The 26,792-nt window shown below is 45.6% G+C and overlaps 1 protein-coding gene across 9 annotated transcripts in view; it reads left to right on the plus strand.

The window, feature by feature from the left end:
* The window catches only part of FAM160A1 (family with sequence similarity 160 member A1), a 232,600-nt gene that overhangs the window by 181,725 nt on the left and 24,083 nt on the right, over positions 1-26,792 (plus strand). For all 9 annotated transcript variants that reach the window (XM_038559018.1, XM_038559020.1, XM_038559023.1 and 6 more), the window contains 3 exons: positions 15,754-15,921; positions 17,017-17,096; positions 26,442-26,632. In XM_038559018.1, the coding sequence (XP_038414946.1) occupies positions 15,754-15,921; positions 17,017-17,096; positions 26,442-26,632 (439 nt within the window). The remainder of the gene's footprint in view (positions 1-15,753; positions 15,922-17,016; positions 17,097-26,441; positions 26,633-26,792) is intronic.

The raw sequence follows: 26,792 nt of genomic DNA on the forward strand, positions 1-26,792 counted from the left end.
GGTGTTTAGAGTTGGCTAAATGTGGCTTTTGCTGAACGTGAGATCTCTCTTCTTTGTTGTGGAAGTCCATGATGGAAATGACCAGATTTGAGACAGATATTGCTGGAACAATATAAAGGAAGATATGGAATTTTCTAGAAAGAAGCAGAAGGAAAATGAATAAAAAAATATTACTCAAGAATCAGTGATGGCTCTCAGGTTCATATTTAAAATGTACTCTCCACAACTAGAAATGATATTGTCCAAAATGGGAGAAATTTTCTTTATTGTTTTTGGCTTGAGTTGCCTAGGAGATATCTATCAAGTTAAAAATAATTGGCAATATATCATTTTCATGGTTATTTATCAAGACATTCAACTCTCCGGGTAAGCACATGTGAAATTTACATTTATGATACCTGCTTTAATAGAACTAGTAGATTTAGCTGTCTCGTTTTTTTTTTCATTGAAGATAGCATTCTCTCTGTCAGAATTTATGAAGTTTATGGCTTTGAAATGTGTTAGATTTCAATTTTATAGAGGAGGTCTATGTGGAGCAAAGGTGAAGAGCTCCTTTGTTCCATGTCCTTATTCCCTGGCGCAGATGTCAGCCCAGTGCTTGGCACCTAGTAGGCGTTCTAAAAATATCTGTCAGTAAACGAATTAATAAGAACACATCAGTTGAAACAAATTTCACAGACTGGATGGATTTCATGAAGCATATTCTTTGTGTGTGAAGTTCTTCCCAAATCTAAGTGGAGAGATTGTATTAGAGATAGGAACATAGTATGTTACGTACGCTCATAGAATTTAGTACGAGATATAATTCCAGAGATTGTCTAGTCCCAACTCTTCATTTTTCAGATAAAGACATTGAAGACCAGAGAGGTTAAGTGACTTGCTCAGGCTGACACAGCTGATTACTGGCCGAGCTTGGACCAAACCCAGAACTGCAGGTCTAGAGACTTCAGTATCATCATCTCTTTCCATTATCCCCCTTGGAAGTAAATCTTAGTTCCATGATTCCTTCCTTGGCGTAAATTAACTCCTGAGCTCCCAGTGCAGAATGTAGAAAAAAATTCTCCGTATGTTTTTGTTAATTGCAAGATAGATTTTCTTTGAGAGCAAATCCCCTTTTTCTCAAGGCTCCTATGTAATCAGGGGCTGCTTGGGGACACCCATGTTCATTTCTGATGTCCTGCTTGAGTTTCTCCTCCGGGTAAGTCTGCTCTAAAAGGAGAGCTTGCACCATCTAGTGGATCTAAGAAGAGGCTCTCGGGTTTAATTTTTTGGTGGCCCTACTTTAAGAGGAAGAGAGGAACAATATTTTTAGCTAATCTGCAGACTCTCACATGGAGCCCTTTGTTCATATCATGAGTGAGGTTAGCAGCCCAGAATGATGTTAGGATCACTGTGTACCTCACAGTGCTAAAAGTAGGCCATGCTATTGACCATGCTGCTTCTTCCTTTTTTTAATGGTGGAGGGAGGGTAAGGAAGTGAGCATTTTATCAGCTGTTTTTTTTTTTTTTTTTTTTTTTTTCCAACTGGTGCTTGGATTCTTCTCCTTATTAATTCAAAACATTAACTCTTCTAGAATGGGTCTTCCCATAATAGTTGGGAATTAATTAAATCCTGCTTTTATTCTTGGGAAATTCTCTAGTACTCATTTGGACAGTTAACGAATTTAGTAGTGTACAATATTCTATCCAGTTGGATAATGGAAGTTTTTGGAAGCTTCCAAATTACTCCTTTGTTTCCTCTAAGAAGTTTTAAATCTTTTCTCAAGCTTTGCACAGTACTTACTTCATGTAGCCAGTGGCAGAAGATAGCATCGACCAAACAGGATAATTTGGTGACTGCGTGGGTGACACAGGGTGAGGGTCTCACCGCTGACTTGCCCTGTGATCTGAAATGCTCACTTACCTCCTGGGCCTGAGTTTGCTTAGGAAAGAATGCGATTGTTATCCTTATATTTACAGAGTACCGCTCAGCAAAAACCTGGTGTTTTTTTGTTGCTGTTTTTATTTGTTTTTGTTTTGTTTTGATTTTACTTTTGTTACTCCATCAGCTGAAATGTCTTAAATGGCATCTTAGCACCAACGTAGTATAAGGCATCCTTGGGACAGTGGTCCTCACCCTGATGCACATCAGAATCAACAAGGGAGGCCTGGTCCCACCTCTGGAGATTCTGATTTATTTAGACCCAGATGAAGGTTGAACTTGGGTTTTTCTTAAAAGCTCCCCAGGTGATGATTCTCACATAGATTCAGGGTGGAGGACCACTGCTGTATGATGTCCTTGAAATGTGTTTGAATCATTGGATTCTAAGTCAAGTTGAACACTGGAGATCTGTATCTGAAAACCATTGTTCTCCTTGGGACCAGAAGTTGTCCTGCATTGGGATTGTTTTTTTTTTTTTTTTTTTTTTTTTCTGCATTGGGATTGTAATGAGGTCATCACTACGTCTAAAAGATTCCATTTCTCCATCCCTGGTTGTTGCTGGTGGAGTCAGCTTTGGTGTCTGACCGAGGTCTGAGGAATGGTACTTTCTGGGATAGCGAGGAGCGGTGAGGGCCAGAGGTTAATGCTTTTGTGAGTGGCAGTTTAATGTAGTATTATAATTGGCCTCGTCTTAGGCGTTGATTCTGTATTGTTGGCAGGTGTCCAGTGATAGCAGGAAAATTGGTGTTTCACATTACATCCTTTTTTTTTTTTTTTTTTTTTTTTCCTCTTGAGAGCGTTTTTCCCCCTTCCTGCTGGCTCAGTAATCAATTTTAGCCCTTTTGGTGGTTCTCAGGAGTAAGATGCTCAGTGAGTTTTTTGGAGATGCTGCTTTCTAGAGTGGAGTCCCGACCTGTTACTGGGAGCAGCTGGTTTCTGAGAAATGTAACTGAATTAGTTGGAGGAGGGATGGAGTGGTAAAAAGGCAGGAAAGGGTATAAATCCTCCAAAATGCCATGACTCAACTCTTGTAATGGGAGATAGTGTCTTTGACCTTAATCAGCCCACGTAGTTGACACAACTATTCAATTTCAAAGTATTTTTGCTCAGTTTTCAGAGGGCAGAGGACAAGAATGCCAAGGAATTGTTAGAATTCTTATCTCAAATTCTCCTCAAGATAGTACAAAGAATATGAAATTTGTTATGAGGCAGACCTGATCTCTGGTGAATCCGGTCTCTGCCACCTACTGTGTACTTTTGGGGCAAGTTTATGGGCCTCACTTTTCTTTGAAATGAGGGCCCTAACACCTATTTTGCAAGGCCAAATTGAATGAACTCCAGTGACCTATAAGAAGCACCATTGTGCATGACACAGGGCTGGGACTCTGCAAATGGTAGCTATTTCTGGAAATACTATTAATAATAGGTCATGATGAATGATAATTATAAAAATCATTTTGTTTCCTCCTTTGGAAATGGCACCTGAGATATAAGAAGCTCATGGCCTGTGTGTCCAGTTGTCCTTCTAGTGGGCTGAGAGTGGGACAGTAAGGGGGTGTTGACAGAGGCCCCCCTGGGAAAGGTGTACTCAGAATTTTCATCCTCACCTAATCAACGTATGATAATTTAGTCTCATCACATACTAATCTCTTAAAATGTAGTTGCTCCCTAGAAGAGTTAATTTCACTGATCATTCATCTTGTGTCTAGCTTGCTTGTTTACCTCTGAGAGGATAGAATATAGATCTTAAACAGTGTGGAAGGGGGGTCAGGAGAGAAGAAGGGGGGGATGTGTTTATGGGGATTACTTGAGTGTCAGTCACACCTGCTGCCCTGGGGCTTTGTGGGCTTCGGCTGTACAGAGAGGGCTGGGCCGTCGGGAAGCCAAGAAGAGGAGATGCCGAGGATGCCTGGGTGGCTCAGCAGTTGAGCGTCTGACTTCGGGTCAGGGCGTGATCCCGGGAGCAGGATCGAGTCCCACGTCGGGCTCCCTGCATGGAGCCTGCTTCTCCCCCTGCCTGTGTCTCTGCCTCTCTCTCTGTGTCTCTCATGAATAAATCAATAAAATCTATAAAATTTTTTTTTTCTTTTGAATTTCTGCTCCCTGTTAGGACTGCCTGTGTATTGCCATAACTTTGTTGTGGTGTCGCCTGCGCCATTTGCCATAGGTCGGCAGTGCCTGGAGGTGCAGCGCCTTTTCACTGAAGCACTGGCCCTGGAGTCTAAAGCATTTACACGCATTAGTGGACCTGACTGCATAGCTGACGTCATGCAGTTTCAGAAAAGTCTGTTTGGTCTCACTGAGGTGTAAAGGGCTTTCCTTCCCCTCTGAGTTCTGACAAGTTAAGAACTACGAGTGAGGGAAACAGAAGATCATAATAGGGCCTTGATTGTCCATAAAAGCGATGCTGGAACATGGGGTTTATACCTGTGGGTGAGTTTGCACTAGGTCATGGCACCTGGGTGGCACAGTCCATTAAGTGGCCGACTCTTGGTTTAGGCTCAGGTCAGAGTCCCAGGGTCTTGAGATCGAGCTCTGCCTCCAGCTCTGCTCTGGGCATCGAGCCCCACGTGAGGGTCTCTCTTTCTCTCTTCTCTTCCCTCTGTGTCTCCTGATCGTGCTTACTCTCTAAAACAAATAAATCTTTAAAAAAAAAAAAAAAGATTTCCTAATATCAACCCCTGGGATTGGGCAGACTTGCAGGACACACCGTGGAACCTGGGGCGGGAGGAGCAGAGAGGAACGCGTGCTTCCTGCTGGCAGTCTGGCTCCCAGAAGGAAAGAGAGGAAGGGACAAGCCTCATCGGAGTGACCAGTGACTCCTCCTGTCCTGGGGGAGATGGTGGTGAGGGAGGCAGAGAGGCCAGGGTACTCTGCTGGGCGACCCTGTGCGTGGGGTGAAACATTCGGACCAGCTTTCTCTGTCGGGTTTGCAGAAATTCAACCGTTCTAAATCTAGAGATTTGGAAGTAGTAATTCACATCACAAAAACAGAGAGAGGTGGCTTAGGTGTCCTCGCCACGTTGAAGAGCCCATAATGGGGGCCTGTTACCTGCAGAAGATAATCCAGACTGACCTCCCTGGTATCTGAAAACCCGTCGTGATCTGTCCCCCTCCCGCCTGTGAACCTGCCGTCCCCTGGGATGTTCAAGTGCAGGCCCGAGGTCAGAGCGATGCCTTCGTTGTCCTCTGCTCTTATTACCGAGTTCCTGCTGGATTATTCTTTCTACTTCTCGCGGGTCTGTGCAGAATGCGTTCGCCCGTTAAGTCCCAGCCCCGGCCCGCATCGGACGGAAGCCCTGGCCCGGGCACACGGCGACTTCCCGCATCTCTGCGCTCCCGCGTGCGGCCCCCGGGCTCGCCAGGTGCGTTTCACCAGCCACCTGCTGGCCGTGCCGCGGGGACAGGACGCGGCCTGTGCTGCTGCTGCGCACCCTCAGCTGCTAGTTTCCTGCACACACAAAGAGCACCCAGAAGATATGCAAGTTGGTGAATAAATGTCTCAAAAGCACGTGCCTCGCCCCCTTGTCGCCTCATTCGAGGAGGTTCCGCATCAGTTATGCCGGGAGGTAGAAATACCAAGGCACAGGCCAGAAGTTAGGTCTTGTCTCATGACCCTGACGTGAAATCCAGGAATCTCAGGGTTTTGGAATTGAAAGGCTAGATCATCTGGTTCAATGCCATCATTTCACAGCTGAGCACACTAACTCTCATGATGTGAAAAGAAATATTCAGAGACTGTGAGTTTAATATTTGCAAAGGGAAGAGAGGATATGAAATAGGTGATTTTTTTTCAGTGCCTTAACATTAGATTATCCACAGAAGGCTTATGTGGTGGCTTTGTATTTACATTAGGGAGTCCTCTAAGTGTTCCAAAGTGCTTTTCTATTATCTTGTAGAGCCTCACCTTATGTGCTCACTAAAATCTGTGGAGGAAGGCACTTTTCCCAGAGGCTTTCACCACATCTCCTCATTGGCCTCCTTCACCGACACCTGCAAACTTGCTATGCTGGATTACATTGCAGGTCAAGGGCACTGTGCTTGCTTTATAGCTAGAGCAGTTGAGGTGCCGAAAGATTGCTTGGCTTGCCCAAGGTCACCAGATTCCAAGGATTAAAATGCAAGTGTTTTACATTCCCACTGCGGTCCACTTTCTACTTCCCCATGCTGCCTTTTGCTTCCTTAAATTATTATCTGTAGACTTCGAGAATTCCAGCTTAGAAAGGAAGTGCATTTTTGATTCCCTTATTAGCTAAGAGAAAGAACAGCCAACACAAATACTTAATCACCCAGACTAGACAGTTTGGAGAAAGGACAGGCCTGGTGGGTGCTGAGAGAGGACACTACCATTTGCCAGCGCGAAATGGAAAGCAGGAGTGGGTATAGGAGGAGGACAGGTCAACTAGCCAGCTCTCAATACCTGCTGGGTCCTAGGTAGATTTTCCCAGTACAGATTCAATATTTGCTTTATGTCGTAGAGATCCCAAGACATCAGCGATGGTATTTAACGGTTGTATAAAAATGTCAAACAAAATAAGCACAAGGTTTTGTTTTTTTTCTACTACTGTTTCTTTCTATGAAATTTTTAATATTTTAGATTTTTGTATTAAAAAAATCAAACTTTAGTGTCGGCTCTTATTTATTAACAGAAAAATGAACAGATGTGTGTGTGTGTGTGTGTGTGTGTGTGTGTATATATATTTTAAAGAGTTTTCAAACACTGAGTCTTGTCATAGTAATGAGCCACAAATTCGGTTTGGTTGGTTGCAATTAGCACTTAAAAGACAATAAAATAGAAAATATCAGATTGCATTGTACTCAGTAATGGTAAATACTATATGTTATTGTAAAATACTGTTCTTATGATGATAGTTCCTGGTTAAGAAAATTTTGAAAAATGCTGTTCTCATGCTTGGGAGGATTATTAGGAGAATGGGCTAGGAGATTGGTCTCGACACTGTATTTAGCCTTATGGGCTGCAAGTGTTAGATGGTTTCCTTTTGGTATAAAACATTCATTATTAATTCATTCACTCAACAAATATATTTTGAACACCCAGTATATGCGAGGTGCCTTTCTAAATGCTGGCAGGAGGTCGCTGTAGCAATTTGCTTACAAAGCAACTCATCTTATTTTCAGAGAAAACACTGTATCAGTTTGCATAAGGTTTAGCTGTAGATAACAGAAAACTCCCTTTAATAATCCTTTTTTTTATTCCATACACCAGTTCTGTTCACACCTTACTGGCTGGCCAAGACAGGCACAGCCAGACCCAGATGCAAAGGAAGGAGGGAACTAGAGTTTTTCAGCTATGGATTTAAAGTTGCTTCCTTAAGGAAGAAGAAAGGGAGATTGAATATTGGGGGCGGGGGACAAATAGAAGTGCCTGCTCACAGTTTCTTATGTGTTAACAAAATTCAGTTTCTGTGGATGCAGAGCTAGAACTTTGTTATTATTCTGTAGAAAAAGCACAGGCTGGGCAGTTGTAGGGCTTCACCTGTCATTGAATGTGCCCTGCTGGGGATGGGGGGGGGCAGGGGGGTGCTCAGGATCGGAGAGATGGAGTTGGGAGGAGCCAGAAGTTAGGGGATTAAACCGCATTTGTTGTCTTAGCATGCACGCGGGTGCGCACACAGTGAGATTTTAGAGTCTGAGGCAGGGGAAGATCCTGTAAGACCTCCTCCTCTCCATGGAGGCTCTCTGTGGTCCATGTCACTTTTCTGCCTCTGTAGGAGAGGAGAGTTAGAGTTATAAATGAAGCTTGCGTTCACTTTTGATTTGAAATGGGAAATTAGATTTCTTTCTTTCTTTCTTCCTTTTGAATTTCAACAAGCGCACAAGGGAGATAATGCTATACTGGAGGATTCCGTTCTTAAGCATCAGAATTATGGAAAGATAGGAAGGGTCCCACCCTCCCGACAACAATGCAGAGAACCACAGAAAGTAGCTTGTGCAAAGCCCCGCCTTATCTAAGGCAGCCAGGAGGTATTTGTCTTGGAAACAGTTGTGAGGAGGGGGAAGGAGGGTCTGGTCTGTAGATTGGTGTGAATCTTGTATTCTTTCCCTGCATCATCCTAGGAGAACATTAAACATTTATCAGCAACAAATGCCCTGCAAGTGTTTCAAGTTCTCATAAGAAAACCAAGAAATAAGGAAAACAGAAAGGAAGTTTACAGTCTGCTTGTTTTACCTTCTTGGCCTACTTTCCTTTGGCCTCACGCTAACATTTTCCTGCTCTCCCCCACCACCCCTTTCTTTTGTGTGACTCGCGTTTCAGGTGAGGTAGAGCCAGAATCGCTCGGGCGGGTGTGCCCCTGTGTGCCTCACCCTGTGATTATCCAGTGCCAGGTGATGAGCAGGTTAGGGATAACAGAGAAGAAGGACCAGAAAGACTAGAATTATTGAATTCATTTGGGCAGATGCCTGTGTGTTTTCTCAATCTTCCATTGTGTCGAAGACTTTCCATCTCATGGCAAATGAGCCAGGAGTGAAATCTGTCTTTTGTCATCAGGGCTTGCCTTTGTTAAAAGTATTTGGTGTCTAGGGAAATTGGCCCATGTATAACACTCTGGTCCAAATAATACCTTTAACCCAGCAGGCAGATTGAATGAGGAGGGAGGCGGCCTGCCTTCTTATAATTGTTCTCAAATACTTCATTCTAAAGAAGCTGCTGGTTGAGACTCTGGCCCAAACTATTCCCGCTCTGCTGTTGGGTTTTAAAGTCAGTCTCATTAGAATTCAATAGTACTGTCTGATTAATCAGGGAGAGAAATTAGGGGGAAAACTGAGGAAGCATTTCTTTTTTCCCCAATGGATCACTTTTTGAGGTTGCTGTAATTCAAGAGCATGGCATGAGTTGGGCTCTGTGGTTTCAATGAAATGTTATTTGCTATAAAAGGAAAATATCCTCTTCTTTTCGTGCATTGTCAAATTAATCTGAACCACCTGGCTAATGAAGGCATCCCCAACGTGGGCTATAAAAACCGTGTGCTTTTATTAGTACCAAGGCTGCTGATTTCCCTCTCGACACATTTATTGATTACCCTCCGAGTCCCTGCCGGTGTACCAGGTGCTTTGAGAATTCACCTTGTAGGTCAGACACGGTCGTTTCTGCAGTAAGTGTGCAATCCTAAAGGATGGGAGAGTGTATCAAGAAAACTGAGAAAGGAAATGGACTTAGCCTGGAAGAGGAGGAAGGTGGGGGTTTAAAACAAGGATCCCCGAACAGGAAGGACAGCTGAGTTTGGAGAGAGAGCTTTTTCTTATCACTCCCGCCCCCAGGCCCCCTCTTAACTTGAGCACAGGTGCTTAAATGACAGGGGTGGAATCTTCCTTTACAGTGAGGAATGCTTTCTGGTCGGTAAGAGCTGAGCTGTGCTGCCAAAGGAGGCAGTGTCCTCCCTGCCCGAGTTCAGAAGAGGGGAGAGGGGTTCTCTGTGTTTTGGCTGCCCAGTGGCCGAGCCCCTTCTTCTCTGAGCCTGCTTCTCCAGCCTTCTGGCTGCCTAGAGGACCGCAGGATCCTTTCCTTTAGGAGGTGTCATTTTGCTTGGGCACAGTTAGTCCTCATGAGGTTGTGTGGACTCCCAAGTGCTGAAGCAAGAGGCTGAGAATACATTACACAGTGGGTGCTCGGAGACTGACCGGCGATGATGATGATGTGTTCGTGCAAAATTCCATATTGCAACCATGAAGAATCTTTCTGAAGCAACCAGCGAAGAGCCAAGGGAAGGATTGAGCGATCTTGGGGATACCCTTCAGATCTTTGCTTCTGAGCTGAAACATCCCAGAGTTTTTCTGCTAATTCTGACTTCAGAACCAAACTCTGAAATAGTCAAAATACCTTTACGTGCTATTTGGAGTATTTCAGTAACTAAAATCTATCGGAAGAAGTTCAAATGTAATGGATCATAGGCTGAATTACAGTTATAATGGTAGTCGTAGGCTACAGTAAGTTAATTGTAGCTGATAAGTTATTAGTAAGTTACAATGGTCGTAGGTTTATGGTAGGTAAGTTATATTATAATGTAGTAGGATACAGATTATGCACACACAGCACAGGAAGGAGGCTTTAGAAATAATTTGCTGACTGCCCCTTGGAGAGGTTTATGATTATGATAGGCAAGAGGAAGTGTATTATATTTAATGAATGAATTAATATTTGATTTGATTATTATATCTACTGTATTTTTTTAAACATTTTTTAAAATTTTTATTTATTTATGATAGTCACACACACACACACACAGAGGCAGAGACATAGGCAGAGGGAGAAGCAGGCTCCATGCACCGGGAGCCCAATGTGGGATTCGATCCCGGGTCTCCAGGATCGTACCCTGCGCCAAAGGCAGGCGCTAAACCACTGCGCCACCCAGGGATCTCTATCTACTGTATTTATAGATACACCAAAAAAAAAAGAGTAAAAGGGAGACACTGGTTTTATTTTTAACATTTTTCCTTAAGGTGTGTTGCTGATGTCCTCATAGCCAGCATTTTAATTTCTTCCTTCTTCAGGTATTTTAGGAAAAAGTAGCCAAACTTATGGACTTTGGATGTCACCTCCACTGACGTCCCTGGCCTGCCTCTGGCAGAGTCAGTGACAGGTGTGGCTTAGGGGTGGAGGAGCAGAAGGGAGGCATGAGGGACCAGGAGGGAGGGAGCCTAACTTCTCAACTGCAGACTCTATAGACTTGGAATCACCAAATGTCTTCTGTCCTGAATTTTTGGCTGAAGCAGTGGGACTGCTCACTGAGAAGCAGGCTGTCTGTCTCCCCTTCCGTACTTGAATGTTCTTTGCACTCTGTGTCCTGGGAGGGAGGAAGATGGCTGTGGAGCATCCCCCCCCCGCTGCCCCTGGCTGCCCTCAGGTGGACCTGCCTCCTGCCCGGCCACTAGCTTGTGTGGCAGCAGCAGGCAGGGCCTTAGCCTGTGTTCCCTGTGGAGGCTCCTTCATGCCTGTCCCAGAGGACCCGGCCTCAGTGTTCCTTTCCTTCCTGCTGTTCTCACTGGGAGGGGTTTGGCCCGGGTCTGTTTCCTCAGCCTCCACTTAGGGCTGCTGGGTCTGAGGACTCATAGGTGACCTGGGGGAGACCCTGCTTAGCTAGTTTTCTCTAGTATGTGGAAGGAAACACCAAGGAAAGGTGGCTTCTGACTTGGAGAGAAGGCAACAGTCACCTGACCCCACTGCCTGCCACCTGCCCAAGCGACAGAAGGTAGGACCCATCTGTTTGTTCCAATGTGACTGGATCACAAAAAAACAATTAGCAGGTGGGAAATTTGTTTTTCAGGACACACACATAAACCTGCCATTACAGGGAGGACTCTGGTGCTAATTTAGATGCAAATGGAATTGCCCAACTAGAGCTGATTACAGAAAGGTCAGAATGTCTATATGCTCAATTTCACTCCTACGCTACGCATTAAGTTAATGTGCTGCCTCGATTGTGGGCATGATGACTGGACTTGGTTGTGGCCTTCATTTTTGAGAGAGTTTTGAATTACAGCAACAGAATGTGACACATGGCATCAACTCCTCCCTTCCTGCTGATCCCCGCCCCCCTTTTAAAGGAAAACAAACTCTATTTTGTCTATTTCTGAGAAGTTTGAGATTTAATAAAAAAATACCTGGCTGGAGCTCTTAAGCTAAGATAGAAAGGAGATTGACCATAAATTCAGCTGCTGTCCCATTCAGAGAATTGATCTCACCTCTATATGCACATCTTGCAGACCCAGAGCACGCTGGGCTGTAGTCTGGAGTGCAGGACCAGTGACCGGAACCAGGGGGTGTGAGAGGATGGCCAAAAGGCTTGTGGGTTTGTCCGGTTATTGCAGTGTACTGTAGTGCTCTCCAGGTGTTCTGACTGTAAGACATGCCAGAAATTTATCTTATGCATTTGAGCGTGTGCATCTGAATTTTTTACTAACTAGATAACAAGGCACATGCCTATGGAATGTATCTCATTACATATAGTTTGAAAAAAGAAAACAGGCACACGCAAGTTTTACAAAACAGTACCTACTACATGCTGTGTGCCCTGATATCATCTCTTTGACCCTGGTCTAAACCACAAGCGAACCAGTAAATTGGTTTCACTGTCCACCTTTTGGCGTCAGACTCTAGTCTGAAAACACAAGCCCTTGGCATGGAGGGGGACCCAGGTGAGGGCTGGTGGAGGGTGGAGGAGGTGGGTGAAAAAAGGGCTTGATTTCAAAGGATCGACTAAACTGGTCTTGATAAAAGTAAAATTAAGTCCCTGAGTCAGGGCTCCGGTTCCTTCTAGAATGGGGGCTGAAAAATCACACACACAGACACGGGATGTCTCAGCTCATACATCGTTTGGATTCTGGTTGTGTTTATCTTGTCAAGGATAATTATTTGCTTGTGGGAAAGGGTTTTCCTTGGGTTATTGCTGTCATTGTGGTCTGCCTTTAGTGAAAATTCACATTCCTAGGCTTTAGTATCCTTCAATTTTTCTTGTGTGTTATATGGTAGTAAAGTAGAACCTCATTTACTACTTCTAGTGGTATTTCTTCCTTTTTTTAAAAAATAAATTTATTTATTTGTGATAGTCACACACAGAGAGAGAGAGGCAGAGACATAGGCAGAGGGAGAAGCAGGCTCCATGCACCAGGAGCCTGATGTGGGATTCGATCCCGGGTCTCCAGGATCACGCCCTGGGCCAAAGGCAGGCACTAAACCGCTGCGCCACCCAGGGTTCCCCTGGTATTTCTTCCTAAATGGGTAGCTACCTGCAGTTCCTTACAGAACCAGAGAAATGGACAGCGACAGTCATCTGGAAGGCAGAAGGTCTTACGTACATCCACGACTGATTGTCCTTCATAGCCTGACCAGGAAGAGGATGCTACTGTCCTGTTTGGCTAAGCCTTCCTTTTTGGGGCATGAGTGGCAGCTTCGGTTTTGCATTCCACGCGGCAGAGCTGCTTTCCCCTGGTGGTTCAGCGTTAGCTTTCAAGTGATCACATTTAGGCTCTGGTCTCATCCTCGTTAAGGAGGTTGTCTATTTGGGGGATTAGAGGAAGATTCTGAAAAATAAGATAATGGGGCAGGAAAAGATTTTCTGGGATAAAAGTCTGCTGAGGGCTCTTTGAATATGGAGGAGGGAAGAGACAGAAAGGGAAGGGAACCAGATCTTCTTGCCTTGGATCTTAGCTTGAGGTGAGTGTGACCTCAATTTATAAAGAGGTTGCAAGTCGATGCTTAATAGAATTGCGTTTTGGGTATTCATACCACGTTATGTAAATACTGCCCCTCCACGTATTTTCTTAAATCCTCTTAGCTTATAAATGACAGGCTTTGATTGCTAATAATAATAATAATAATAATCATCTTTCATTTATGCAGCCTAAGAGTAGTAAACAATAGATGCTTAATGCCCTGCTTTCATGTCTGCCCCCAAAGACTGAGATTTCTATTCTTAAGGGTTTATGGCTGTGCTTTTGAGCTTATTAAGGTCATGTGTAACTTAAGGGGGGAAAAGCTGATGGTGCATTGTTGGTGCAAAGGCAGCTCCTGGAATTCTGCAGGACATGTCAGCTCAGCAGTGCTCAGTAAATAAGGTTGAAAATGCAGTATTGCAGAGACTCCATGCATGCATGGCCCTTTTGAAATGACTAGTGCTCCTTTTTTTCTAGCGATCAAGATTGTTAGGGAATTAGACTTTGCACCCATGATTTTGGATTAAGTTTCTTTTGCTAAAGGACCTTGAGGTTGCGGTGGCGGAACAGGTGTGAGCTAATGGAGCTTGTGTGTTTGGTGGTGTTGTGAATCATTTCCCCCTTAGGCTGTAGTTGGTGACATCAGTTATTTTATAGGTTTTTATAAAAAATGTCCCCAGTCTCTGGGGCCCTCAGGACAGAGGGCCAGAGAAGAGAGAAGAATTAAAGATTAAGCTCAACTCTGGCAAATGTAAATCACTGGGACCTTGGGGGCTGTCATTTATTCAGGAAACGTTACATTCAGTACCTCCTGTGTGCCAAACTCTGCGCATTGCACCAGAGTAATAAAAAAGCCATAGCGTGTGTCCCAGGACGGCCGTAAGAGTGCCACGAACGTGGGTCTGGAGAAGAGCAGGAAACACAAGGGTAGGAGCAGTGGGTTTCAGGAGCAGGGGCAGCCTGTGAGGGGCACTTTTCTTTGGGAAATATATTACCAAGTGGTTGAGGCTTACCTCTTTCCTTTGTGATATTTGGGCCACAGAGAGCCCTTTAAAGTCGGTCGGATGCCACGGTGTGTGTCGAATGCTTTGAGGGCGCGCAGCATGGGTGCTAAGCAGGAGGGGGAGGATGCCTTTTTTTGGGGGGGGGGGGGAGGATGCTTGTACTCTGATGCGTGCCATGCTCAGGCCACTCAGTTGTCAACACATCCTGAGAGGGTCCATTCACATGTACTGGATAGGCCTGCCCTGCTTAGAATAAAGAAAATAGACAAAACTGATTTGGTCAGGTCTTACTCACCTGGACTCCTTGCTCTACCTGGAACATACCTAGGAACCAAGAAAGTTTATAAATATAATTTAAGCCTTTATATACAGATGTACCCACATGGGGCCTATCTATACTGACACGGCAGATCGGGAGCTCGGAATTTCCGAACTGATTTGTGGATTCTGAAGGCAGACAATTACGAAGAGGAGAGGAGTATAATATAAAAGGAATGACCAGTAACAGTGTGATAAAGTGACAGCTAACGCTTTGGAAGGAGGGAAGAAGGAAGTGAAAAACTGGGAAAGAGAAGATGTCATCTCTCAAAAACATCGCCATCTGTTTCATTTAGCATCAAGTACATTGCACTCATGGCAGGGGAGATTTCCAAGATTTCTAGGGGATAGAGTTGGAATCTGAGATATGGTACTGTTTCCCTAGTGATTTTCAAACATCCCAGTTTGGGTATTTCTATTCTACAGACAGTAGGGAAATTGATGATCCCCGTTCATCAAGAGGTGTTATAGTTAGCTTTTAGGAAGACAGGTGTATATGAGTTCTCAAAATATTCTTTATCAAAATGTTTAAAATTTGAATGCTTTAAGTACCAAATACTTGGCACTTTGAAGAACTTGACTCTTGAGAGTTTTCTCTTCCCTGAAAGACTATGCACATTCCCCTGCATAGAAGAATCACATCACGTAGACGATACTAATTTAATTTGTATTATTAAAAGAAAAGTCAGTTACTTTTTAAGTGGTAAACTCTTATAGCACTTTATAAATATCACTTTATATTATTCAGTTATAAAAATTCGACTTGCAACTTTCCAGAAATATATCTAAACATCTGCAGTACTTTGTACTTCTTTATTTGCCACTTATGATGTTATTATTTTGCTTATTAGACTATATATATAAACCCATCTTCCTGGACAGAAAATATGTTCTCATGTTTCTAGCTTCTTGTACATAGCGGGTCCAATAAATATTTATTGGATGCCTAATAATGAAACAGTTATACTGGGCTTTCTAATTAATCCTTTACCGACCATGTAGATACTTTCCATTATCTCTTTTTTCCCCTTTGTGGTTACACACTAAAATCTTTATGGTATTTGAACTGCATTTGATGATTAGAGTTGTCAGAACACTTGAATTGCTTTTTTTTATGTCTTTGCTTTTCCCTTACTGAATTAAAGGGCAGAAGCAGCATGAGGTATTGTGGAATGTGAATAGGTTATAGGCTTCAGATGAAGCTCTGAAGCGTGTTCTTGTGGTTGGCATGTCCTTGCCTTGATGGGGTCACTGTGGTGAGGCCAGGGGCCTTTGGGGAAGCATGTATCACAGCATCGAAAGGATGCTCACCTGTTCTCACTCTGTCGTTGGTCCCAGGTGACTGTGGAGGAGGTTATGACCACAACTGCGTATCTGGACCTTTTTCTGCGTAGTATCTCTGAGCCAGCGCTACTTGAGATCTTCCTCCGTTTTATCCTCTTGCATCAGCACGAGAATGTCCACATCCTAGATACTCTCACGAGCCGAATCAACACCCCATTTCGGGTAAGGAGAGCTCCAGAGGAAGGGACTTTATAACTCAGAACAAATTTCAGGAGAGTTTGTTTTGGGAATAAATGATGAGTATTCTTTTTTCTATCCCCCCACCCTTTGTCTTGTAGCTATTATTATTATGACACCATTCTCCATTCCATTGAACAGGTTTTAAGTCCATCCTGCCTAGAAGACAGACTAGTACTTCTTCACTGGTGCAAAAAAATACTCAAGTGGTCTGATGGAATGATTAAAGCTTATTCCCCAAAGGGCACACTGGTCTTACAATACACCTTGGGTTATCTTGCCTGTTTATCTTTCCTTTTTGGATATTAGATATCGAAAGAATTCTTTTTTTTTTTTTTAAGATTTTATTTATTCATGAGACACACACACACAGAGGCAGAGACACAGGCAGAGGGAGAAGCAGGCTCCATGCAGGGAGCCCGACGTGGGACTCGATCCCAGGTCTCCAGGATCACACCCTGTACTGAAGGCAGCAATAAACTACTGAGCCACCAGGGCTGCCCAGAATTCTTGTTTTTGATCGAACTTTTTAGAAAAGTATATTGTCACATCCTCAGCTCTCCTGGAAATGGAACCAAGGAAAATGTTTGCCCCAAAGCTAAGAGACAAACCAAAAGGAGCTGCAGCATGGGGCTAAGGGCTCTAGAAGGGGGCTGGCCAGGGTATATGTGATTTACTGTTAGCCCTGTCTTGTGTCATGTTTGAAAATAACTTGGGAAAATAAGTGCCAAGCAGATCGTGTGTGTGTGTGTGTGTGTGTGTGTGTGTGTGTGTGTGTGTGTATTGGAGAGTTCTAGGGGCACGTTTATGTGGATCTTTAAAAGTTGGAAATAAGAGCATAGGCATTTTGTAGGAGGGTAATTCTGCATAATAGCATAATTCTAGGCATAGGCTTTCAATCAAATCCTGTAGGAGAACTAAAGACCTTAATACACATTCTCTCTGGCAGCAGCATGTTTTTATCAAAGCTGCTAAAAAAGGAGGCCATTTTATTTTGTAATTCTGATTTATTTTCCATCTGTGGGGAGTAGAGCTATCCTTCCAGTATCTGAAATAGAATGTGTGTTTATTGCTTCCCAGCTCTGTGTGGTGTCCCTGGCATTATTTAGAACTCTCATTGGTTTACATTGTGAAGATGTGATGTTACAACTAGTTCTAAGGTAAGTTGCCATCTTTTGTTCTCTTTAAAGGAAAACTCAATCTATACTATTGCTATTCTATTTTTCTTTGGGTAATATGAACTTAGGGGCCATGCTTCTAAGGAAAAAAATTATCAACAATATCAGTCCATTTCTGTATTATTTCCCAAGGTTGATTTTAGTTTCACTATTTTTTAGGGGGCTAAATACATTGTGCTATAAATATGCTCCTGGAAATAATAGGTTGTTTGGAAATTTACAGATTCTGAAAGCTCCTCTGGTCTGTGGCGGAATGTCCTTCTCCTGATGTACATTTTTAGGGGCTTGTGGTATTGGAAACAACTTTCCCAAATACGAAATGCTATGGATACAGAACTCCTACGACTCTTGCTTTCCTAATGGTACACCTACAGCGTGCACTCGCTGACCTCCAAGTATGTTTCAGTTAAACTCAGTAAATATTTAATGAGTACTTCCTGGGTACAATTCAGAAGAGAGTAGGGCACGGGGTAGACAGATTGAGAAGGACTTACAAACATGGTAGAAAAGGTAGGACTTTCAGAAGCACGGGGGAGAAAGGTTTTGGCAAGTGGCTGGTGTTTGAAGACAGGTGTCAGGAATCAAAGTGGACCACTGTTAGGATGACAGTAATTTGGCCGTTTGGCAGGGGGCTCCGGATCGCTGAATCTTGCCCGGGTCCAGCTCTGCCTCTTATTCTGGGATCCCCCAGGGAAGCATCTGCTTTTGTAAAGCAAGAGAGGGAGGGTTGGCTAGGGCTTGTGCTCCTACATTCCCTTCTGGTGGTGTGGAAGCAAAGAGGAAAAGCCAACCCGGGTTGCCTGGCACACGCTCCCCTCCACTCCTTCCTTTGCTCTGACTTGTCCTTTGACCTCTCCTTGGGAATAAGGGCAGAGAAGCCAAGGACCGGGGGAAGGGGAAGAGCCTTGGACTGGTCACCACTGGGGTTTTGATATGATGTGAGTAGAATTACTGAGGAGATGGCATTCCAAGTGAATGACAGCATTTCCAGTGTGGTAGCTGTGGAAAAGTAGGGGGGTGGCGAAGCGAGGGAGGGAGCAGGAGCACCGGCCTCATCCAGGGACATGTTAGAAATGCGCTCGCTCTCTTGGTCTCCTCCCAGATGTGGCGACTCTGACTCTGGGGGTGGGAGGTGCCCAGCGAGCTGTGTTTTGCCGAGCTCTCCAGGGGACTCTGATGCCTGGCTAATTTTGAGAGTCACTGGTTTAAGGAAGGGTACAGTACAGAGAGGGCACCCTGCGAATGGAGTGACTAAAAAAAAAAAGCCAGGCTGGGAAAGGTGGTGGTAGTAGTGGTGGCGTCGTGGCGGAGGCCTTGGGGAGTTACTGTTGTATGGGAGGGTGTCACCTGTTAATTATCTTAGTTTAAGAAGAGGTTTTGGACTCTCCAAGGGTTCACGTTAGGTCATCAGTAACTGATCTTCAGGCAAAGGACAAATCTAGTCATGAAGAGATGGCCTCGGTAGTCTGGCCAGAACATTTTAGGTGGAACATCCCATCGTCAAAGGATTGCTCTAGCATCCTGTCAAGTCTCCGCTGACGTGACAGATGCTTTAGGGAGGCCTGAACATCATCCGTCATGGAGACTTGATAAAGGCTTTTTTATTGCCAAAACCAGACTTTGCCTCCAACAAGGGTAAAACCTGATTATATTTAAACGTTAAATTCTTAAACACCGCTGCTTTGGTGCCGCTGTCTTTTCCAGCGAACCCAGAAGCCTGGCCCTGCTTGGGGGGTGCAGGGCTGCGCCCCTCTGAGCACCACGCCCAATGTAGGCCTGCAGCTGGCAGCTGGTGCCCTTCACGCGGGGAGCGAACACTCATCACCTTTCGTCTGCTCCTAGAGCGGCGCTCATTCAGCTCCAAGCCATCCGCAGAAGCGTGCTAGCTTCTTTTGAGGCCCAGGCGTGGACCACGTGAAGGGGAAGACGTCTGCTCATGGTTGAGACATTTGTGTCTGAGTTGGGGCTACTCATTGCCAGGGTGATTAGGGACTAGTCATCTCCTGGCAGGGCACCCGAAGGGTACGTAATCACATCACAGCTTCTGTGTAGGGTCACGGAAGCCCCATCCCACGTAACCACCGGCTCGTAGGCTCTCTCAGCCCGAGTGCCTTCCTTGTGCCTTTGGTGAGGATGATGGTGATGCTCTCGTGATGCTGGTGGCCCCTTATTTAATACTTTATTTCTAATTCCACCTCACTGCCTGGGGGAGTCCAGGAGAGGAGCAAGGGAGGGGGGACGTATGTACATGGAAGTCTGGTATGAGGCGGACTCGCAGGAAGCCTCTGCTTCCTGGTCTCTCTCTTCTGAAGTGCAGGGTCTTCTCCCCCTCACATTTTAAATGATTTTTAATTGTTGAACATGCAGATAACATAAAATTCAGCATCGTAATCATATAGTCCAGTAGTATTAAATACATTCACACTGTGGTGCAGCCAGTGCACCATCCCAGGGTGCTCCCGGGACACGAGCACCCTGTACCCAGCACCCACTCACTCACCATGGCTTCTCCCTCCTCCGGCCCCTGGAAGCCACTCTTCTGCTTTCTGTCTCTACACGTTTCACTACTCTAGGTACCTCATTTAAGTGAGGTCAGACCCTGTTTGTGCCTGAATGATTTCTCTTAGCGTAGCATCTTCACATTGTTGCCTGTATCAGAATTTGCTTGCTTTTTTTTTTTTTTTTAAAGATTTTATTTATTTATTAGAAACAGAGAGAGACAGAGAGGCAGAGACACAGGAAGAGGGAGAAGCAGGCTCCATGCAGGAAGCCTGACGTGGGACTTGATCCGGGTCTCCAGGACCATGCCCCTGGGCTGAAGGCGGCGCTAAACCACTAAGCCACCGGGGCTGCCCAGAATTTACTTTTTTTTATTTTCTATTTTTTTTAAAGATTTTATTTATTTATTTATTCATGAGAGACAGAGAGAGAGGCAGAGACACAGGCCCCATGCAGGGAGCCCGACGTGGGACTAGATCCCGGGTCTCCAGGATCATGCCCCTGGCCGAAGGTGGTGCTAAATCTCGAGCCACCTGGGCTGCCCAATTTACTTGCTTTTTAAGGCTGAATCACTTCCATTGTTTACATACTTTTTTTTTAAAGATTTCATTTTTCTTTCTTTCTTTTCTTTTTAGGTAGGGGAGGGAGGTGAGGGTGGGGTAGGGAGGCGGCGGGAGGGGGAGGGAGGGAGGGAGGGGGAGGGAGGGAGGTGGGGAGGGAAGGGACGGTGGGAAGGGAAGGGAAGGGGGAATGGGAAGTGGCTTGAGGGCGCATTTAAGGGATAGGTCTCCTGGGAGGCTATTGAGTCTTTGTCCTCTTCTCTTCTGCTATCTCTTCTCTTCTCTCTCTCTCTCTCTTTCTTCTCTTCTCTTCTCTTCTCTTCTCTTCTCTTCTTTCTTTTCTTTCTTGATACACAGAGGCAGAGACACAGGCAGAGGGAAAAGCAGGCTCCTTGCAGGGAACCTGATGTGGGACATGATCCTCGGACCCAGGATCATGCCCTGAGCTGTAGGCAGACACGCTCAACTGCTGAGCAAACCAGGCATCCCTACACCACGTTTTGTTTGTCCATTTATCTGTCGATGGATCTTTTGGGTTGCTTCTACTTCGTAGCTGCTGTAAACATAAGAGTATAGATACCTGTCTTCATCACCCCACTTTCAGTTCTTTTGGGTGATTTACCCAGAAGTGGGATTGCTAAATCATATGGTAAGTCTATTTTACATGTTTTCTGTTTTCCATGATAGATGCACCATTTTATGTGCCCACAGTAGGGCACAAGGGCTCCAGTTTCTCCATATCTTTGCCAACACTTGTTACTTTCTGCTAAAGATATGGTATTTTAATAATCATAGAAAAATGACAGGCAGATTTAAAGAACTGACCAGAGCTCTTAGAAGTAAAAACTATTTCAATGAAGAATCAACGGTTTGGGTAAATAGCATGTAAGACATAGATTAAAAGAGAATTAATGAACTAGGAGATAGATTGAAAAAGTTACTAAATTTGCAGCAAAAAGAGATAAAGAGATTAAAAATATGACAAGCCAATGACGATGGCAGTTAATATGATAAAGTGTAGCATATCCCACTGGAGCAAGAGTGAACTGCTGGCTCAACTTGACCTATTGTGGTTTTTTAGTTTCTGTCTCATAATAAGGTGTTTGGGAGAATCAGTTGTGGCGGTTATCTGTGAAAAATGTTTTAAACACTGTAAAGTACTATACAAATTTAAGGGAAGAGGATTTCCTGGAAAATACATTTTAAACTAATGAAAACATTGTCTTTCCTGATTTAGAATCTGTACACAAGCAAGGACAGTGAAAAATCCTTGTTCTTCTAGTCATTTAAACTTTATCTGAAGGGACGTAAAAAACCTGGCTTGTGATCTATCCTTTCTGTTGTTGCCACCGTGGTGGTTCGAATGTGCATGATAAACCTGTAGCTCTAGAGGCAGCAGAGCAGTCAAGATTCTGTGAGTCCGTTTAATGAAGTTCTTTGTTAGGTGATAAATCATCACTGTATGTCAATTTTTGTTGCAATCCAAATACTCTTAAATATTGATATTTCAAAGTGATAATCCATTTGTAACTGATAATGTTTCTTTCAGTTAGCAGAATATCAGGAAATGTAAGTTGAAATAAGGAACCCAAAAAGAGAGGCTCTTTTAGTGGGTAAAAGCCAAGGAGAGCCTCTCTGCCTCCACGGATGTGAGGTACAACAGGCCAAAGGCAGGCAGGAGATGCCGAGAAGTGGGAAAGTGACAGATCACCCCGTGTTTTTGGCACTTGCCAGTTTAGGCAAAAAAAAAAATTTTTTTAAGATTTATTTTATTTTTTTTGTGGGGGGGAGGGGCAGAAGGAGAGAGAATCTCAAGCAGACTTTGTGCTGCATGCTGAGTCTGACGCGGGGCTCCCTCTCACAACCATGAGATCATGACCTGAGCTGCAATCAAGAGTCGGATGCTTAGCTGACTGCACCACACAAGCTCCTTGAAGCAAAATTTAAATTGCTTTATACCTTGAGTGCCATTTCTGAATATTGTGGTTAGGGCATTTTTTTTTTTTTTCCCCTAGAAGTCCTGGTCCATTGTCAGATTTTTGAATTGCATTGCATGTTGTGTTCAGATAGAGGATGTTTTGCTCCAAGAGAAGCTACGCATCTACTTCAGGAACATTTCCACCTTTATGGGAGTTAGGAGTCTGGAGGAGTGTGCAAAAGGAAAAAAAGAAAGAAAAAAAGAAAAACCAAAAGGCAAGCCAGCCTAGGTTAAGATGAATAGGAGAAATATGGTCAGAATATCTTTGAAAAACAATCTTTTGAAATGTATTGATGTTGCTCTGTAGAATTTTGCCTGTTGGTGCATTACTGAGGTTCTCACCATCTCCTAGAAGTACCTCTCTTACTTCATTGTACTTACCTCACTGCTTTGTTCCCCTTGTGTTGCCTGTCAGCGTAGCAGTAGGCAATATGTGTGCTTCCCTATTGATTACCTGTCATTGAACAATTTCAGAAGCGATGATGATTTACTTCGATGAGTGACATCCAGGAAAATAGACAGTAGGCCCAGGGCTACTGAGGGTTGGTTGGGGAGGTAATGGCAGAAGGGGGGACAGTGCACAATATCATTGTTTCCTGCTGTATCGTAGGATGGCTTTGAGTAATCTGGATCTCTAAAAGTAGACATTGATTTGTTTCTGATTTGTTTTTACTGCTTCCCGAATTTAAATAAAACCCTCAAACAGAGTAAGTGTAGTATAAACTAATAGATGGTTTGATGACAAACACCTCTACTAAATTCCTGAGTGATTTTTCTGCAATCGACAGCCACTTCATTTTGATATTTGACATTAGGGCAGCTTCTGACGTTCATTCTGTTCCTAATCTTTCCCTGTAAATGTTGGGAAGACAGAAGGTCAATGCATGGTTTTCTCCCTCTTCCCTCTGGGATAATCCTTCTTTACTGAGGCATACTTGAAGTACTGCTGTGAATATAAGGTGGCGGGGGTGGGGGGAGATTATCCATCTGAACCGACTCCCCATTTTCAATTTGATAGAACCTTTCCTTTAACCTATAGGGGAAACTCTGTTTATTTGTTACTCAGAAGAAAATCCTTAGTTTCTCCTGAAAACATGTGTTGGCAAAGTGGCAGATTCCCTGTAACTCTTTATTCTAGTCTGATTTCAAGCTGCTCACTGGTGGTATTTGATAAATAGCTTTACTTAGGTTTGATCCAGTGTTCCATTTTAAAAAATACTTCAAACAAGGCAGCGTGGGTGGCTCAGCGGTTTAGCGCCGCCTTCAGCCTGATGTGTGATCCTGGGGTCTCGGGATCGAGTCCCACGGGCTCCCTGCATGGGGCCTGCTTCTCCCGCTGCCTCTGTCTCTGCCTCTCTCTCTCTCTCTCTCTCTCTCTGTCTGTCTCTCATGAATAAATAAATAAAATCTTTTTAAAAAATACTTCAAACAAAGAGGAGACACCTATGTATATTAACTTAAATCCTGGAACGTGCTTGGTTTGAGCTGTAGGTCCCCGAGTTCCTGCAGTCTGCAAAAGCATGGAAGCAGTTTATTTTTCAAATAATGATCGGAGTAAGGAGACAGTGAATCGTGCATAACCTGAGTCTCCCTGGGCCCCGCCAGCCTGTGGGAGCAGGACAGTTCATATTAACCACCACCTAGTAGTTTCTCCCGACCCCCACCCCTCAGCTGAGAGCTTGGTCTTAGGGAGGGGTCCTACGGCGCCCTCACGAACCATCTGTCACCCCCTCCGCGGTCACGAACCATCTGTCACCCCCTCCGGCAGGCCCCCTGGGGTTGGCGCTGGCTCCCTCCACCCCAACCGTGCCCTCAGGGCGGGAGCTGTGCTGTGTGCAGACAGGCTGGAGCCTCTCTCCTCTGCATCGTTCCCTGTCACCAAAGCCTGTCACCAAAGCGTCTCTGGCTCACAGAGACCCTTGTAGGGGGAGCTCCTTCATCTTCTACCTACAGCTTCTGCTTCTTCTCTATTAGCGTTCGGATGGAAGACCCCAAGGCTGGGCCAGGGATGACCTCAGACCTACCCCCTTTCCATACTGTCCTCTCCTTTCCTCTCTCTCTCTTTTGTTTTTTTATGATCCTTTGCTTTCCAGTCACCCCAGCTTCTGAAAGTAGAGGCCATTGCATCAGACGAGCGGGGTCTGTTGCCTCTTGGCCGATAGCAGGTTCAGGCCTCAGGTGTGTGTGGACCGTGTGCCTGTGGGTGGGGGGAGGGGAGAGGAGGCCAGGACCCCTGATGGTCCTTGAAGAATGGTGTGGTTATTATTATTATTATTTTTAAGATTTTATTTATTTATTCATAGAGACACAGAGAGATAGAGAGAGGCAGAGACCCAGGCAGAGGGAGAAGCAGGCTCCATGCAGGGAGCCTGATGCGGGACTCGATCCAGGGTCTCCAGGATCACACCCTGGACTGCAGGCGGCGCTAAACCGCTGGGCCACCAGGGCTGCCCTATTTTTTTTTTTTTTTTTTTTGAGAATGGAAGGGGGTGAGCGGCGAGTTTGTCATTTCATACCTTGAAAGTTATTGAGACCTTTAGGGTAAAGCACCCCAAAAAGAATTCAGTCTTTTTTCTGCCTTGACTCAGGCTCTGGCGGTCGGGCAGCCATTTGTGTCTATGTAGGTTTTCCTTGTGTGGAGCAACAGGGGACGTGCAGCAGTTGTTTCGAAGCCTCCAGACATGCCCTGAAAGTGGTACCTTTATCTTTCTCACCGAATCCTTCGTCATAGCTGGTTTCATCTGCACTGCCTCTTTCTCAGGAGCTGAAAACAAACAAAAACGTTCTGGTTTATTGAAGATTGTGGTGGTTCGTAGAAGGGCTCTGGGTCTTCTGGAATTGGCTTCTGCACACACGTGACACTTGGCCCTGGTGCGACACTTCCATCCCCTTTGTTCCATCTGTGTTTAAAGAAACCGTATAGCCTTGCTCCCTGTTAAGAAAGTAAGCCGTTTAAACCAACGTTTTTCTACCCATGAAGCCCACTGACGTGCCCCAGCAGTGTCAGGGACGATTGCCCACATTTTCTTGTCTCTAGGTTCAGAGCGATCCTAAGATATTTTTGATCACCAACTAAAAGTGGTTTGTGTGAAGTGGGGCCCAGTGCTCCTTGGTGAGTCCTTGGCCACTGTGATATTGTGATTTATAAAATAAACACATATTTGGTCTACGTCCTGTGTCTGGCACAGAGCTCCTGAAACCCTTGGCATTTCCTAAGTGGTGAGAGGAACGAAGGTGTTTGGTATGTTAATGAGGCAACTCTAGGACCCAAATCCAAGGATGGAAGCTGGTTGCCAGGAGACCCAACCCTGCGATTGGAGGGTTAGAGCTCAGTCCCACTCCCCTGAACTCCAGGGAGGGGAGGGAGGCTGGAGGTTAAATCAGTCACCAGGGGGCCAGTGACTTAATCAACCGTGTCTCTGTAGTGAAGCCTCCGTAAAAATCGAAAAGGGTTGGGTTCAGAAACCTTCCGGGTTGTTGAACACGTGGAGCTGTGGGGAGAATGGCACACGTGGAGGAAGCACGGAAGCTCTGGGCCCTCCCCAAGCCGCACCCTTCCCTGCGCATCCCCTCCCGACCCTTCCTGAGTTCTATCCTTTTATAATAAATAAAAGGTTTATTTATCCCATAAATAAAAGGTTTCTCTGAGGTCCCTGAGCCACTGCAGCATATTAATTGATAGCCAGGGAGGTTGTTGGATCCTCCGATTTGCAGCAGGTAGAAGTACAGGTGATAACCCGGGCTTGCGGTTGTCCTCTGAAGCGTGCGCACGTGGGGGGACGGTCCCGTGGCGCTGAACCCTTAACCTGTGGGACCACCCGGTATCTCCAGGTAAATAGAGTCAGCACCGAGGTTGCACTGGAGGGCCCCCTGCCGGCGTCTGGAGCACTGTCCCCCCACTGTCCCTGACCCCGCCTGGGCAGTGGCGGCCGGGGCGCCTGTAGCCACCACGTGCCCCCCCGGGCAGCTGTGAGGCCGGGAGGTTGGCGCCGGGGCAGGTCTCTGCGGCGTCTCTGGGCGCCCAGACCGAAGGTGCTCCCGGGGGCCCTGCTGTGGAGCACGGCCCGCGGAGGGGGCAGACGCGGGGGTAACGGTGGCCCTGGGTGGCACTGCCTCGGCAGGGGCCGGGAGTGTGACGCTGAAGCAGGGCTTTCTGGGATGACGAGGCCGCGTGAGGCGGGGAGCGGGGAACAAGCCCCGGGAGGCAGAGGCAGGGAGGAGGCGCCGAAGAAGGGCCCCGACCCCCTGACGGGTGTTAGGGTGAAGGGTGAAGCCCTGCCGTCCTTCCAGGTACCTGATCCCCTGCAACCACATGATGCTGAGCCAGAGGTGGGCCGTGAAGGAGAGGGACTGCTACTCCGTGTCCGCGGCCAAGCTGCTGGCCCTGACCCCCGTCTGCTGCTCCAGCGGGATCACCCTGACGCTCGGCAGCCAAGAGAGGGATTATATCCTCTGGTCAAAGTGCACGCACGGCGGTTCAGGTGAAGGGACTGGCTGGCGGGTCACGGGGCGCGGGGAGGGCAGAGGCCGTCCCTCCTGGGCTCCGGGTCTCCTCGGGCAGACAGGGACTAACGTCGGGCATCCCATTTCTCGTAGGGGTGGCGGGGTGGCGGGGTGGCGGTCGTCTCCTGCCTCGTCAGG

Source organism: Canis lupus, chromosome 15 (assembly GCF_011100685.1).
Source record: "Canis lupus familiaris isolate Mischka breed German Shepherd chromosome 15, alternate assembly UU_Cfam_GSD_1.0, whole genome shotgun sequence".
In the NCBI taxonomy this organism is placed as follows: domain Eukaryota; kingdom Metazoa; phylum Chordata; class Mammalia; order Carnivora; family Canidae; genus Canis; species Canis lupus.